This window comes from Berghia stephanieae, chromosome 2, assembly GCF_034508935.2.
Source record: "Berghia stephanieae isolate SIO BIC M18660-M18661 chromosome 2, UCSD_Bste_1.3, whole genome shotgun sequence".
In the NCBI taxonomy this organism is placed as follows: Eukaryota; Metazoa; Mollusca; class Gastropoda; order Nudibranchia; family Aeolidiidae; genus Berghia; species Berghia stephanieae.
Window position 1 is genome coordinate 87,083,312 of NC_088361.1, and position 15,000 is coordinate 87,098,311.

General features: G+C 37.4%; 1 protein-coding gene across 1 annotated transcript in view; it reads right to left on the bottom strand.

The window, feature by feature from the left end:
• LOC144965741 (integrin alpha-9-like) overlaps positions 1 to 15,000 on the bottom strand; it is a 52,920-nt gene that overhangs the window by 37,577 nt on the left and 343 nt on the right. Inside the window, exons 2-6 of the mRNA XM_078901386.1 lie at positions 14,837 to 15,000; positions 11,329 to 11,471; positions 9,697 to 9,764; positions 9,263 to 9,355; positions 6,064 to 6,177 (exon numbers count right to left, since the gene is read on the bottom strand). The exon at positions 14,837 to 15,000 is cut by the window's right edge and continues 86 nt beyond it. Coding sequence (XP_078757512.1) covers positions 6,064 to 6,177; positions 9,263 to 9,355; positions 9,697 to 9,764; positions 11,329 to 11,471; positions 14,837 to 15,000 — 582 coding nt within the window. The remainder of the gene's footprint in view (positions 1 to 6,063; positions 6,178 to 9,262; positions 9,356 to 9,696; positions 9,765 to 11,328; positions 11,472 to 14,836) is intronic.

A 15,000-nucleotide genomic window follows, 5' to 3' on the forward strand; every position in this document is an offset into this window, starting at 1 on the left:
CTTTAATAGCCACCACCACGAATGGGGCTAGCGAGACTGCAACGAGGCAGAAAGACAACTCCACTCACGGATGGACTGTAACGATCTGCACCTAGTGTACGATCCTACAGCCAAGGGTACCTTCAGGGGTACCCGCTATAAGAAGGAGTATACTCCAGACCTCACCCTCGTTACGAAAGGCGCGAACAGTGAACCGCTGCAGGTGAAGCGAACAGTCCTCGGGGACTTTCCGCACAGCCAGCATAAGCCGGTTCTTGTCACAGCAGGTGTGACAATACCGAGGGTGCAGTCCCTCCCACTTTGCAGATGGAACTTCAGGAAGGCTAACTGGGAGGAATTCAGTTCCTATATCGAGCAGGTTAGCCCTGCCATTCCCCCCAAGTCCGAGAATATAACCAGATTTAACAGGCTACTGGTTAAGAGCGCTCAACGCTCTATTCCACGGGGCAAACGGAAATTCTACACCCCTTGCTGAACGGAAGAGTCGGAAAAGCTGTACAAAGAGTACCAGCAGACCAAGTCCCAGGACGTAGCTGATAGACTACTTCAGTCTCTGGCAGACGGAAGGAAGCAAAACGGCAGGAGACCGTGGAAAGTCTTGACTTTACACCCTCTAGACGCCACGCTTGGCGTTTGATAAAGAAATTGGATCCGGACAGGAATTACGCGAAGCTGCGCCGGAATGTGGGGCAGACACAATTGCCAAGAACATAAAGAACAGTAGCAAACGGGTTCCTAATCATGCTTTTGAGCGCGGTGTACGCAAGGCGTATCGTACGATTTTGGACTCGCTACCTGCGGAGGAGTCGGACTGGACGTTCCCGTTCAAAAGCAAAGCAGCAGGGATAGACGGCGTATATCCCGACATGGTGACGCATCTGGGCCCCAGGGCACGGACCTGGCTGGTAGAGGCAATGTCTGACGTCCTTGCAAAAGGAAAGCTCCCACAAGTGTGGAGGCACGAAAAGATAGTTGCCATCCTGAAGCCCGGGAAACCGGCAAAGGAGGCCGACAGCTGCAGACCCATATCTCTACTGAGCTGTCTTTACAAATTGTTGGAGCGAGTTCTATTAAACCGATGGGCGGGCTTCAGGGAAGGGAGGTGCACCACGGAACAGGTCATTGCCCTTGCAGAGCATATTGAAGCAGGGTTCGAGAGGACACAGCAAGCACGTGCTGTATTTAAAGACCTATCAGCGGCGTACGATAAGGTCTGGGTCGAAGGATTAATGCTCAAACTTGCAAATATCATAAGGTGCAAAAAGAAGTTGTTCTCTTCAATCTTAGGGGAAAGACAATTCCACCTCGCGCTGGTAGACGCTATGAGCAAAGTACGGAAATTGAAGAATGGGGTCCCTCAGGGTTCGGTACTTGCGCCAATGTTGTTTAACGTTTACATTAGCGATATGCCGAACACTTCCTCCCTGAGGCTGGGATACGCAGACAACTGGGCACTCGTTACTCAAAGTATAGTGTGGACCCGTCTCGAGAGCGTACTCAGCGAGGACGTCACCAGACTCAAATCCTACTTCGACAAGTGATACCTGAAGACGAACACTTCAAAAACGTGGCCACTGCATTCCACCTATGCAGTGCATGGCACACCCGTAAACTGAACGTCCTCGTCGGGGACCAGCCACTCCCATATGAGCCGCATCCAAAATACTTAAGGGTGGCGCAGGACCGCAGTCTTACCTATCGGGTGCATCTCAAAGGAGTTGCCCGGAAGATAGAGAAACGCAACAGTCTTCTGAGGAAGCTGGCGGGATCGAATTCGGGCGCTAACCAAGCACGCCCGAGAACGTCCGCCCTGGCACTATGCTATTCCACCGCGGAGTATTGCGCTCCAGTGTGGGGGGTAGAAGCAGAAACGTTGAGAAGGTAGATGTAAAACTTAGCAAGTCAATGCACATAGTGTCAGGAACGCTGGCAATAACGCCTAGAGAATGGGGACAGATAATGGCAGCAATCAAGCCCCCGATGTCCGGAGGGAGACGATTACGGTAAACTGGCTAAATAAGATCCGAGAGAGAGAGGAAATCGGTTACCCCGCTGAAGCGCTTTAAGGACGGCGCCCCCGTTTCGAGCCTAAATAAGTCCCGGCAACCCTTGTACGCAGCTTCCCTGACTACGGACAGAGATGCATATACGAGATGGAAGTCGGTTTGGACGAATTCAATCCCTCGTGGGGGCGGGGACGTACACTCCTCTAAGCTTGGTGAGAAGTTGCCAGGCTTTGATACCAGTAAGAGGAGACACTGGGTGGCTGCGAATCGGCTTCGGTCGAGGAGCTGCCTAACAGCAAGTGCGCTTCATTAGTGGGGACTTTCCACCTGTCCAACATGTACCCGATGTGGGCAAGAACCCAACACAACAGAGCATCTAGTCGAATGGTGTGTTGTGACGATGCTACCAGGCGGGTTCGCGACGGTGCACGAATTCAGACCGACTTTGCTGATTGGGTCGATCGTCATAACATAGTAGTGTGAGAACGATAAGAGGCTGCTGCCATTGTAATTGTATTTGAAAAGATGCAAACGCATTTCGACTAATACTGATCTTTCGGAGTGGTTCTACTATAACATAAAATACAGGATTTTTCATATTCTACAACGTATGTAATCTTCATGCTTTTAATCCTAATTTGCACAATTCAATGTTTTTGTGGACCTAATTCCCTCTACTACATTTGATTTTGAATTAATAGAAAATGCCATAATTTGAGAGAGTCAGTTTTGTCTCTTAACCCTTTCCTTACTAGCCATTTTCAGAATTTTCCACAAAATTTCACACCCACCTAAGCACAAAAATAATTTATTTCTTACTCAAACAGAAAATCAACAAATGCATTCTATGCATACTATTGATCAGAAAAAATGTACGCTACAAAACAGTGTCACGTGTTTATAGCTATAATAAAATATTTTTCTTTAAATTGTGTGATTTACAAAAGAAATCTGAATGATAAAAGTGCTGGTTGGATCGTTACGAATGTGTCAATTTTCTTATGGTTGGTAAGGAGAGGGTTAAACGTCAAAATTATGTTCTTCATTTTAAACTCAAATAACTCTAAGTCGATGAGCACTTATTTGTAAACGCCGCCCCAAGTAGTTTATTCCGGCCTTTGACATAAGCAAACTAGCCTATAATATGATGCTACATAATGCAATGTGCGGATATGTGGTCTTGTGGTATGACACTCGCTTTCGGATCGGAAGGTCCTGAGTCAAGCCTCGCTCGGCGCATAGATAAGTCCTTGGGAAAAGCTCTTTACTCACATTCTCTCACTGTACTCAAGGGTAAAATGAGTACCTGACCGTTAAAGGTGTTGTCCTGTCGAGAGAGAAAAAATGTAATATCGCCTAACAGGCGTCATGTCTCGTTCTACATATTATGCGTTGTTTTTGGTCAGGGACCCGTTGTATAGCGCTTTGAGCAAGTTTAGTGGATATTGTTCTTTTTAAAAGCTCAAGTTAACCCTCTCCTTACCACCTACAGCAAAATCGTCACATTTGTTACGACACAATATACATGGTAAATTCAGATTTATTTTGTAAATCACAAACTTTGAAGAATGATCTTTGCTTAATCAAAAAGAACATAAAATTGTTTTGTAGAGAGCTTGCTTGAATTTAAAATATAAATTTTTCTGCTAGGTAAGCCTGCCATTTTGGGAAAATACTGAAAATGATCGGTAAGGAAAGAGTTAAAAAATAGTTTGCGTTGGTTTGAGAGTCCATTACAAAAAATGAGCTCACAACAAATAAGTGAACAATTTTGTTTGGCTGTACAAAGTCACCCCTCCTTCTAATGTATTTTAAAGACGGGGCTTGGGAGTCTGTGTGTGTGTGTGTGGGGGGGGGGGGGGGGGACTAAGTATTTAAACCTTCCTTGAAAGGCAAATATATGTTTAGCTTCTCGCAAACGCTTTAATAGTTGCCGGTCTTTATATATTTTCTGTAACAAATGACTAACGTTTGAATAATGCTATACAATTACCTAAAAAGCTTTCTGTATTCTGAATGGCATGCAATAGATATAGATAGTATCAGCGGCGTGGCGTATTGACGGCGTATGGTGGTGCCATGATTAGAAGAAGAAAAAAAAATTCTAAAACAGTGAACACGGTTAAGGGTGGGGGGAGGGTCGATGGTTTCTACGAGTGGACAAAACTCACAAAAACAAATAATTCATGAAAACATCAAGCCACAACACTGAGATACAAGTCCCGTATGAAAAGGTCTTTGTAATTATTCTTTGTCCACCATTTAAAGGATTGGTTTTGGTCGATAATGCAATCAATATGTGATAAATGTAAATCAAAAGAGAAAAAAAAACCTATGACAGAAATTACTTACTTTTAGTACTTGTAAAGAAAATCTGCACGGCGATGTTTCATCTCTGTAAATCTTTTTATAATGTGTTTATTGAAATTTGGAATGGCATCTATTTCAGCTTTGTGAATTGACAGAATCATTAACGAATTTAACCGCTCTGTGTTTCATTGAATTTCGCAAGAAATTTTTCACTCTTTTAAGGGTGCTAAAACAACGTTCAGGAGGTTAAGAATTATGATGGAAGTGGTTAAGGTCACTATAGCCTATAGATGTCCATGATTTGTCATTGTTTGTTGTATCTGTAAAAAAGTAGACAATACAAACAAAAGAAACGTTTTTTTTCTAAACTAACTGTGAGCCATTCATGCCTGTCATACCATGTCACTGAAAAAGAGCGTTTTCGAGATTTCCACACCTGTGTTAATTCAAAATCAGTTGGTTGGTGAGGAACTAGTCTTTTTATTTCTAATTTGTCATCTAGTGTCAATCTCCCAAACGGTCGGTGAAGTAAAGAGTCAACTTGATTCATTGCAATTCATTGTTTAACAAAACAAAACTTCAAAGTATATCTCAAATAATGGAAATCAGTGGACTACGATTAATGATTGCACAAATAAAAGGTAGATTCAGATCTTAAAGCATCACAAAGAAAAAATCACTCCACTTAAATACTTAAAAAATCTAAAACCACACCAAAGTATAACTGTTGACAATCTTCGCTTTTTTTCTCTGACTCACACAAATACACACGCACAAACAAACACACACACACACACACACACAAATAAACACTCATACACACGTAACCATCAACTCGGCACTACAAGCAAGAAAAATGTTGGTAAATTCGTCCACAATGCTTCGTTGCAAAGAATTACTTTATTCAATAATCGTGAAAAAGAGTTGGGGGGGGGGGGGGTTGATATGTCATATTTTTAAGTTTTATGTTGTCTTTCTTTGCTGCTTACAAATAAACTTGACAATGATCAGTGTTTTTGACAGTTAATGTAATATTTTGGATGGCCGAAGTTACCCTAATTTGGCGCATCCCCCCGTCCAACGGTGGAGCTCTCAGATCCTGGCACAAGTCGAGGGGTTTTCCGCTATTTGAAGATAGTATAATTCGACCCAGTTTCTCGCTCAATCAGCTGTAGCGATACTAATGGATAGAGCATTTAACTGGAGCTTGGATTGCTTTGCACCACGGTGTTTGATTTAGTCACTACTTCGCGCAGTGATGTCACCAACACACGAGTCGGCGCAGTGCGTGATTCGGAATCTTGAATAGAGTGGAGACTAAAAAGGCAGTATGTTGTTGGCGAGTTGTCGAAAGACAGTGGAGTTAAAATTTCTCAGTTTTATTTTTAATTAAATTATGCTGTTAATGATTTTTAAAAGATTGGTACGGTGCCTGGCACCATTCGATCCAATGGCCCCACGCCACTGGAAAGTATAAAGTTGACGTCACTCGAGTGACTGGTATTGCTTTTTGCCATCCGCGTTTATGAGTAATTCTCACTAAACCGTATTAACCAGGCTATAAACGTTCATAGTTTTGTATGTTGGCCCTTTATACTTCCGGGTGTCACTGTTGTGATATATAATATTTTTAAAATTCCATATCAAATGAAAATTTGTCCTTCTGGTCTATTCCAATGAAAGTCTGGAATAGTCCCAAAGCAACGACCGCAGTAAAAAAACAAAACAAACAATGGTAATAGCTTACATCAACTGTGTCGGTTGAAAGTCCAAATGAAGCAAATCCGTGGAAATAGTCCTTAGTTGGCAGGTATTGTTCAGCGGTTTTAGCGTTGTGGAAATAGGGCTCTACGTCTTGTTCCTGCAAAGATAGATTTGTTTACCTTTTAGGTTTTTTTAACGAGGGTCACAATAGCTCAGATTGTTAAAATACTCGAGTCACACGCGAAAGGTACCAAGATCGATCATGAGTGAATTCGAGATTTTTCTTTCCGACCTCCCCCCATGCACCCAGCTGTAATTGAGTAACTGGGCCTGTTTTATCTGGCGGAAAGTACTTTGCGATAGACAAGCATCCTATTCAAAGGTTATCAAGCAACTGCTTCATCCGAAATCGATATCGGTGTGAAGCGAGTACTCTACCACTTGAGCTATCGGGACCCCCTTAAAACGCCAACATCAGGACTTAAACCAGGGAACTACGGGTCAAAATAAACCGGATGTATGTTACATGTATTATGTCGGGATGAATCAGACTTATTTTGCAGCAATGTGGTCTTGTTGTATGACACTCGCTTTTGGTTCAGAATGTCCTCAGTTTGAGCCTCGCTCGGCGCATAGTTGAGTCCTTGGCAAAAGCTCTTTACTCACATCCTCCCACCGTACTCAAGTGTAAAATGAGTACAACAGCGTTGTCTCTGTCCCAAAAAATGTACTATCGCCTAACAGGCGTCATGTCACCTCCTACGTGTTAAGTGTTGAGGGAACCATTGTATTGCGCTCTTAGCACGTTTAGTTGATTTTGCCCTGTATAAAAGCTCAAGTTTTTAAATTGTTTTTTTTAATGAGGTGAATTTACAGTTAAAAGGATAGAATAGGAACTTTTGTTGGTTGCAATGTAAGAAATTATTTTTATTCTCCATCATGACGAAGATAAATTGTTCCTAATTATCATATTTTTGACATCATCGCAAATGAAGAGCTGCACCAAAAACAGAAACAGTTACCTATTGAAACAGAAATTTAAAAAAGGAAATAGGGCTGGATTGGCCATACCCTCAGGAACTCTGCAAGCAATATCACCAGGCAGACTTTGGACAAGGAAAGAGGGGCGAGGTTACTCCACCAAAGCAAACATGGCGACGCAGCACTGAAACTGAGTTGAAGGCAGCCGGACAAAACTGGGCCCAGATAGGGAAGACCACCAAAAACCGAGTCAGATGGAAGAATGCTGCTGTGGCCCTATGCTCCACAAGGAATCAAGAGGCTTAAGACAAGTAAGTCATATTATTTTTAGCTATACATACAATCTCCAGTACTTATCTCACCCCTATATAATACCACTATGATATAAAGGGTCACATATGCAGACCTGCCTACTTGAACATTTTGAAATTTGTAGTTTCTAGGAGATAAAAATAGCTGTCCCGATAGTTGACTTTATAAATCAAACATATACACTCAAAATGATTAAACAACGCTTTAAAAACCTTTAAATTATGTTGTCTGGCACTAACTTTCATTTTCAATAAGTTTTAATGACTTTGAGATGCTCATGAAGTTCTGAAACTGGAGCCAAAATTTCGTAATAGGAGGTCTGCATATCTGATTCATCTCCTGAAACGGCGTTATCCCCTAAAATTATGATTTTCACTCGATCTGTTGTATATACTGGGAACTCTCTCTCTCTCTCTCTCTCTCTCTCTCTCTCTCTCTCTCTCTCTCTCTCTCTCTCTCTCTCTCTCTCTCGCTCTCGCTCTCGTTCTCTATCCCTTCCAACAAAAAGTGTTCCTATTTCTCTTTCAAGAAAAAACAAATTGAAAGCAACTTTTAACAGGTTTATGATTTCTAAAATTTAATAGTGAAATCATGAATCGATTATTAAGTGTACAGTGGATGTGCATGTATTTGTTTGTTTATATATGTGTGTGTGTGTGTGTGTGTGTGTGTGTGTGTGTGTGTGGGTGGGTGGGTGTGTGTGCGTGTACAGACCCGTGAGCTATTACTAATTATGACATATTTTATCAATTTGGAAGTTGGTGCTATATAAATTATTATTGTTATGTTATATACTACTACTACTACTACTACTACTACTACTACTACTACTACTAATAATAATAATAATAATAATAATAATAATAATAATAATAATAGTAATAATAATAATCATAATAAATAATAATAATAATAATAATAATAATAATAATAATAATAATAATAATAATATACTATGATGATGATGATGATGATAATAATAATAATAATAATAATAATAATAATAATAATAATGATAATAATAATAATAATAATAATAATAATAATAATAATAATAATAATAATAATAATGATAATAATAACAATGATAATAATAATAATAATAATAATAATAATAATAATAATAATAATTATTATTATTATTATTATTATTATTATTATTATTATTATTATTATTATTATTATTATTATTATTATTATTATTATTATTATTATTATACATAGCATTTATATCGCGCATTTTCGTCACTGTGTGATCCTCAATGCACGTTACAAATCAATATACAAAATTTACATATATAAAACTTATACCACAATAACATAAATAGCAGCAGTCTGTGTAAGATCGTATCAACACCGTGAAAATGTAAATGTAAAAAGGTAGTTCTTTAACAATAATTTAAAACTATCAATAGATATTGATTCTCTTATCCTCCTGGGCAGGTCATTTCACACAAGGGGCCCAGTGGGGGTAAAGGAACGGCCGTCATAAAATTTATAATTATAATTATATCTAAGACTAAGAGTAAGCTTCAATATCGTGGATGAAATTTGATGGTTTTATTGAGGAGGATAAACAGTGTTTCTTGAGGAGACAAGAAATCAAAGTTCCATTTTCTGCTCTTTCCAAATTTTAGATGCTGATTTGAAATATTGCCGTTTTGATGTGAATGGCCACACATCACATAACCACATAGCCGCACTAAAAGCTTGCACAAGACTTAATTTAACAAGGATTTATTCCTGGGGGAAAAAAACAAAAAACAAACAAAGAAAACAAAAAAAAACAAAGGAAAAAAATTCACACCAAAAAAAAAAACAAACAAAAAAAACACAAATCAAATTTATAATAACAAACAACCCCCCCCCCCCCCCTCCCTCCTCATCGCCTACCCCCGTCACCCCCCCCCCCCCCCCCCTATCCCTTAAAAAAGCAATCGGAAACTCACGTCATCATTTGGACCAACAACAACACATCGACCTGGCACAAACATATAATGTGTTGACTGGTAAGCTATGTCCTTCCAGTAAGGTGCACACATCTGTGAATACAGGTCAATGATGACACTATAATGATATTTTATTGATAATAACAATGATAACAATAATAATAATAATAATAATAATAATAATAATAATAATAATAATAATAATAATAATAATAATAACAATAATAATAATAATAATAATAATAATAATAATAATAATAATAATAATAATAATAATAATAATAATAATAATAATAATAATAATAAGATGTTGAAAAATTACAATAAGTACATTACTTTTAGCAGTCTACAGCTTCGAGCATCTTATAATTTCCACACTAAAAATTCTTTTATAACCATTGGAATCGTAAATCTTATAAAATAGTTTTACTTACAGCATAATAACCGGTATCAGAAGCACTGACTGATGTTCCATAACCTTCTTGTCTTAAAGAATTAGGATCTGAAATTATAATGATATACAAGAGAAAGTACAATTCAAGTGCAATAAGGTTATGGAATACCATCCTCGACAATGGAGAAAGTATGACAATTATGAGAAATTTACTTGCCAATACGCTCCAACAGTCGTGACGTCACTTCCCTCGTAATGACGCATAGCAACAGGTTAAAAGCTATCGGAACAATGACGGACACCATTATCTCCATAACAGCCCATATGAAATACTTCTCCGACAAGCATAAAAGTGTATCCAGAGGTGAAAATCATTATAAATCTGATCATGTTTTGACTTTTCTACATTCGATCACGTGAAATGTAAAAAAGTTGTAGCCAGCATGAAGAATATAAAATACCGATTATATTTGTATTTCGGCTGACGCTTGGGTAAGTACTGTCTTCCCTTGGAATGCACCATAATGACAAATTTCCCCTATGGGATGAATGAAAAGATTTTTTATGATCTCCTGTGACAAAAATAAACTGAACAGTAAAAAACTGCACCATTTTTAGATCGATGTATCTCAGGTAAGATCAGTCATATTCTCTTTCTTCTTTTATCAAATAAAAAATTGTTTCATCCTGAACAAAGTGGGGTGTGACATTATAGAAATTGATCATATATATATATATATATATATATATATATATATATATATATATATATATATATATATATATATATATATATATCTCAACATATAAAAGAAACCCAAATATTAAAAAAAAAAAAACCAAAAAAATGTGAGCTTTTAAAAATAGCAATATCCACTAAACGTGCTCAAAGCGCTTTACAAAGAGTCCCTGACCAACAGCAACCATGTAGAACTAGACATGGCGCCTGTTAGGCGATATTACAATTTTTCCCACAAAGATAACACTGTAAACGGCCATAATATACTCTTTTTAAACCTGAGTACGGAGAGAAAATGCGAGTAAAGAGCTTTTTCCAATGATTCAACTATGCGCCGAGCGAGGATTGAACTCAGGACCGAAAGCGTGTGTCATACCGCAAGACCACAATAAAAATGTACATTGAATGCTTACATTACGAACAAGTACTAAATTTTCAAATATCGAAACAAAGACGGCAATGCGGTTTTCTCGCGTGCATCGTTCTATTCTTGTAATACTTTGTCATGAAACAAAATCAACCAAATTAACGCTTTTCATTGTTTGTAAGAAAAATGGGAATTGGCATTCGAAACATGCACCAACTGCCCAGTTTATCAACGATAAAGAAAGTAGAGTTTTAAGGCAACGTCTTCAAAATGAAGTTAAAGATCTTCTAATTTTTTGAAACAAAACTCACTCTTTCCTCAATGATTCAACTGTTGCTGGTGGTTGAAGGTCGAAGAAACAAAATATAATAATAAAATGGAATAACTACGTGCACATTTTTGCAGATCTGATAACCGAACGCAATTATGGGCTTGATCAAATATTGTTGAAATTAACAATATTTTGCGTTGGTTTAGGAGTATTTCAATTACAAAAATTGGGCCCATAACAAGTTGGGTTGGGCTAATAGACCAGCACATAAGCATACGTCGAGTATAATAATTACCTTTATAAAATTGAGGTGTATCGTAGTCTATTCCTGAACAGTCCATTTTGGTAGCATATGGTTGAGAGCAAAGATTTACGACTCCTGGGTGGATGGACAATCCCTTGACGTTTAAAGCGTGCTTTGGGGCGCCAACTAATAATCTTCAACAAATGAGAAAATAACATATAATGGAGGTAGACTAAAATGGAATAAATAAACACAACATGAGAAGAGGATATAGAATTCGATACGCAGTGTAGTGATTATTTTTCGGACGGGAGGGGGGGGGGGGGAAGAGGAGGAATAGTTCTCTTATTATTATTATTATTATTATTATTATTATTATTATTATTATTATTATTATTATTATTATTATTATTATTATTATTATTGTTATTATATTATTATTATTATTATTATTATTATTATTATTATTATTACTATTATTATTATTATTATGATTATTATATATTATTATTATTATTATTATTATTATTATTATTATTATTATCATTATTATCATTATTATTATTATTATTATTATTATTATTATTATTATTATTATTATTATTATTAATATTATTTTAAGTTAAATTTACGCTTGATAATCTGACGTCACAAATAATTATTGTAAACATAATATCATTACGCGTTACTATTTAGGGAGAGGGGTGGAATAATTACCCATTTTCAAAAGTTAATGCGCGTAAAAATCAGTTATTCCAATTATTATCCGTATGTGGGATTTTACAATGGAACAGGAAATCAAGAAATCGAAAATAAAAACAAACATAAAAGGCAAATAAAAAAAGAGCCAGAAAGGTGGGGGTTTTTTTTTGCAAGCTTATTGAGATGAATCACGGCCTCTAACGCTTTCTTCTTCTTCTTCTTCTTCTTCTTCTTCTTCTTCTTCTTCTTCTTCTTCTTCTTCTTCTTCTTCTTCTTCTTCTTCTTCTTCTTCTTCTTCTTCTTCTTCTTCTTCTTCTTCTTCTTCTTCTTCTTCTTCTTCTTTCTTCTTCTTCTCTCTTCTTCTTCTTCTTCTTCTTCTTCTTCTACTACTACTACTACTACTACTACTACTACTACTACTACTACTACTACTACTACTACTACTACTACTACTACTACTATTACCACTTCTTCTTCTTCTTCTTCTTCTTCTTCTTCTTCTTCTTCTTCTTCTTCTTCTTCTTCTTCCCCCTCCTCCTCCTCCTCCTCTTCTTCTTCTTCCCGCATATGAAAACCACCTGGGGTGTATCGTCGCAGACTTTGGTGTGCATGTTTGTGTTTAGAGGCTACTCTATTACGGCTATGTGGTCTTGCGGTATTACACTCGCTTTCGGATCGGAAGGTCCTGTGTTCGAGCCTCGCTTTGCCCATAGTTGAGTCCTCGAAAAGGCTCTTTACTCACAGTCTCTTACCGTACTCGGGAGTAAATGAGTACCTGGCCGTTAACAGCGTTGTCTCTGTCGGGAAAAGAATGGTATTATCGCCTAACAGGCGTCATGTCTCGTTCTGCATGTTACATGTTGCTGTTCGTGAGGAACCCTTTGTAAAGCGATTTGAGCACGTTTAGTGGATAATGCGCTATATAAAAGCTCGACATCTTTGTTGCTAGAAGTTCATGCTGCATCCCGTCTTGATGAATATCAGCCAAAGATAAATTTACAGTAGGATGGTGCTCCTCCACCTTGGAGACGGGTCGTTCGCAGACACGTTTCCAGACGATTGGGAAAGATGGACTCGATTGCCTGACCGCCTGAGTCACCGGATATTTCTCTGTATATTTCCTCGTCGGCGACAGCAGAGACACTTTTTATTCAGCACCCATACCAGAATGTTGCCACATTTATCATGAAAAAAGAGCTGTTGTTGAAGCCATCACCCCCAGAGTTTAAAAAAAAGGATTAGTTTGCTTGAATGTAACCATGGTAACCAAATTGAAGTTAGGCGCATTGAGTACTAGAAGATAATGGTAAAGCATTTATGTTTTCATAAGTCCATTTTTAAAGTATATTATTGGCTGTAACGTTTTTCTGTTAAAGATGTTATTAAACACGGAGAGACTTAATGGAACCCTGCATACTTACATTGTATGCTATGAAACGTTGTGACTGACGTTCTCAAAGCGATAGACATTGTGTCGAGATGATTAAGATGCGGAAAATTGCATTTATAGCCAAAAATATCAGACTTGGGTTAGGTTAGTATTATGTTAGTCTTGAGCAGGGTGAATAAAGTTTTTAAAAGTGCGATAAACGAAGAATTCATATATTTCATCAGTTTGGTTGTAACTTGACTTTTTAGCATCTGGTTCATCCCGACAGTAGCAAGTAGCAATTGATTGCCACAATGTGATACGACTTTACGCCAGATCTAACAGACCAGGCTACCCAATCACTGCAGAGTGGACATAGGATTTGGAGAGGGGGAGGGGGGGGGGGGCAGATAAGAATATCTCGACTACAATAGGAATCGAAGAAACCGGTCACCTTGCTAGTGAAGGGAATGCTCTACTAATTGAGCTATTGTGACCTGTAAGACACTAGCAACATGTGAATTGTCCACCCACTTGATGATCGCAGCGACGCTCAAATTGAACATCTCTAATTATATCTACGTCATTTACTCAAGGGTCTCTCTCTCTCTCTCTCTCTCTCTCTCTCTCTCTCTCTCTCTCTCTCTCTCTCTCTCTCTCTCTCACTCACTCTCACTCTCTCTATCTCAGTCTCCCCCCTCCCCTCTCTCTCAGTCTCCTCTCTCTCTCTCTCTCTCTCTCTCTCTCTCTCTCTATATATATATATATATATATATATATATATATATATATATATATATATATATATATATATATATATATATTGAATCGCGTTTAATACAAATATGGTACGGATAGTGCTCGACATGTAGCAATGGAGCGAATTATATATATATATATATATATATATATATATATATATATATATATATATATATATATATATAATTTATCTATCTATCTTCCAATCTATACGTATACCGTTTTACCCTTATATCGCTCTATTTATCTATTTATCCATCTTTCTGTTTATTTATATAGTTAACTGTATTTTACCTCTCTATCTATCTCTCTATCTATCTCTCGGGCAAGTTATCCTATATAATATAAATATATCAATTAATCTATCTATCTATCTTCCAATCTATCCATCTACCTTTCTTTCTATATCTCTACCATTCTATCCAAACGCCCATCTGCCTATCTATATATTTATCTATCTATCTGTCTATCTACCTACCAATCTCTACATCTGTCTATCTTTATATTTACCATTCTATCTTTCGATCTATCTATCTATCTATCTATCTATCTATCTATCTATCTATCTATCTATCTATCTATCTATATATATATATATATATATGTCTATCTGTCTATCTATCTATCTATCTATCTATCTATCTATCTATCTATCTATCTATCTATCTATCTTACCTACTAAATAACTAACGATCTATTTATATTTAGATGTTGCCACGTTCTCACCTGTTCCTCTTTTTGTCGAAGCCAAACGAATATCCAAAATGAGATCCATCACTTCCTTTGGTTATCTTCACATTGGTTGTATCAATATTAAAAGAATGGGTACTCTGAAGAACTATCAACAAATATGTGAAACCTAACAAGCCCAATGGCCTGTGTAAACGATG